Raw genomic sequence first — 1,821 nt, forward strand, 5'->3', positions numbered from 1 at the left:
AAGGATGTGACATTGTCAGGACGACTGGTCCAAGGAAAGCAGATCTGACAGCACAAGTCACCACTGAGCTGGATTTGGTCACAGACACCAGCAGGGGTGACTGAAACAGGCCTGGAGAGCACAGAGGTTTTTGTCTCACTTCCTTCTGGGACTGGATCACTGTGTCAGTCTTAGAGTTGCCATCCCATATGTCACAGTAATAGTCGGCCTCGTCTTCAAGCTGGAGCCCGGAGATGAGCAGAAGCCCTGCGTTGGCCGAAGCGTCTTTGGATCCAGAGAAGCGGCTGGGGACCCCGGAGCCCTGGTGCTTATCGGAGTCTGACTTATAGTATAGGAGATACCGGGGAGGGCTCCCTGGCTTCTGCTGGTGCCAGTTAATGTAATAGCCGCCAACATTGAAGCCACTGCTCAGGGTGCAGGTGAGTCTGGCTGTTGCTCCCGGAGATGCAGAGAGGGAGGGCGGCTGAGTCAGCACAGGCTGGGAGAGGGAACCTGCAAACACAGACAAACATTGTTGCTGGCACAAGAAAAAAGAGAACATTTCTCAGGATTTCGAGAAAGAGAGCAGTGATGTTGTGACATGCCCAGGGTCCCCAAGGCCTCTCCTTACCTGTGCACTGAGAGAGGAGCACGAGGAGGACGGGGGTCCAGGCCATGGTGCAGGCAGCCCCTCAGCCCACAGTGGGGCTGGGCTGCCCCAGGCCTCCTTTTCTTCTCCACCCTCCGCCAGAGGAGGGGCTGTGCATGCAAATGTGTGTCCATCCAGTGACCGCCCAGCCCCTTCCTGAGCCCTGGTGCTGGAACCCATCTCACACCCAGACCGAGGAGCAGGAGGTTGGCTTCACCCCCTGGGAGAGCCCTGGGAGGAAGCATCTGCTGTCATCACACAAAGGTTCCTGCTCAGCGGACTCTGTCAGGCCAGAGGACACAGCTGCTGAGTCCCATCATTGAGGAAAAGACCCAACTCTCAGTGCCAGGCTCCTTTGTGTTCTCACTGAGCAGATGTGTAGGGACCACTGGGTAGTTCCACAGTGCCACCTGCTTGTCACAGGGCACACACCTCCCCATCATCCAAATTCCTGAGAGCCCAGCTGGGTTCTGCAGCTCACCAGCCACTGCCTCCATTCTCACATTATGGTCTGGTTCCCAGTTACTGTGATTCTGATACACTGTAGCTTCTCACTCCTAGAATTTGTTCTGTGGGATTCATAAATATATACATATATAAAAACTTAAGTTGCCAAAGCCCACTCATCCCGGTACATTAGATTCTAGAAAAAGCTAAATGGCCCGTGTGTCCATGAGGCCAGGTTTCACAAAACAGACCAGGGGGCAGCTCACCTATTTTTTAATGTCACAAAGGGATCTTTTGAGGGAACAGTGTAGTATGGTTGCTCCAGAAAATAAAAATGTTCTGTGGTATGTTCAAAAAATATCAGTTCAGCAAAAATTCCAAAAGATATGTAATTGTTTCTAAGTTTTGCAGACACTCAATTTGAATTAGTGACATGGGGGAAATTAATAGATTTTGTAGGCCTAACATTTACCAATGAATTATATAACATTTTCCACTATAATATAGAGTTAATTTTATCTTTGTAAGTAAAATCTGCAGTTTCATGCATGATTGGTCATGTATTTTTGTGGGGATTTTGTCCTAGGCATTATACAACTTGTTTATATTGTAATTTTCTCATCTTATGTTTCTTGCTAGTCATTTTCAGTTTATTAGGAATATCAGTATATGTTTTAAGCTGTTTTTTGTTTGTTTTTAAGTACTATTATTAGCCCCATTTTATTTTTTGGAGTATCTTTTTTTTC

The 1,821-nt window shown here is 47.8% G+C and overlaps 1 gene segment (V, D, J or C); it reads right to left on the reverse strand.

Annotated features, from left to right (window-relative positions):
• Positions 1-139: 139 nt before the first annotated feature.
• LOC105308350 lies at positions 140-669 on the reverse strand (the record flags this gene model as incomplete). The annotated part of the segment is given in 2 exon segments: positions 140-492; positions 611-669. Coding segments are annotated over 2 exon segments (399 nt in total), but the record flags the coding sequence as incomplete, so codon positions are not given.
• Between the last annotated feature and the right edge of the window lie 1,152 nt (positions 670-1,821).

Source organism: Pteropus vampyrus, unplaced genomic scaffold (genome assembly GCF_000151845.1).
Source record: "Pteropus vampyrus isolate Shadow unplaced genomic scaffold, Pvam_2.0 Scaffold568, whole genome shotgun sequence".
NCBI lineage: Eukaryota > Metazoa > Chordata > Mammalia > Chiroptera > Pteropodidae > Pteropus > Pteropus vampyrus.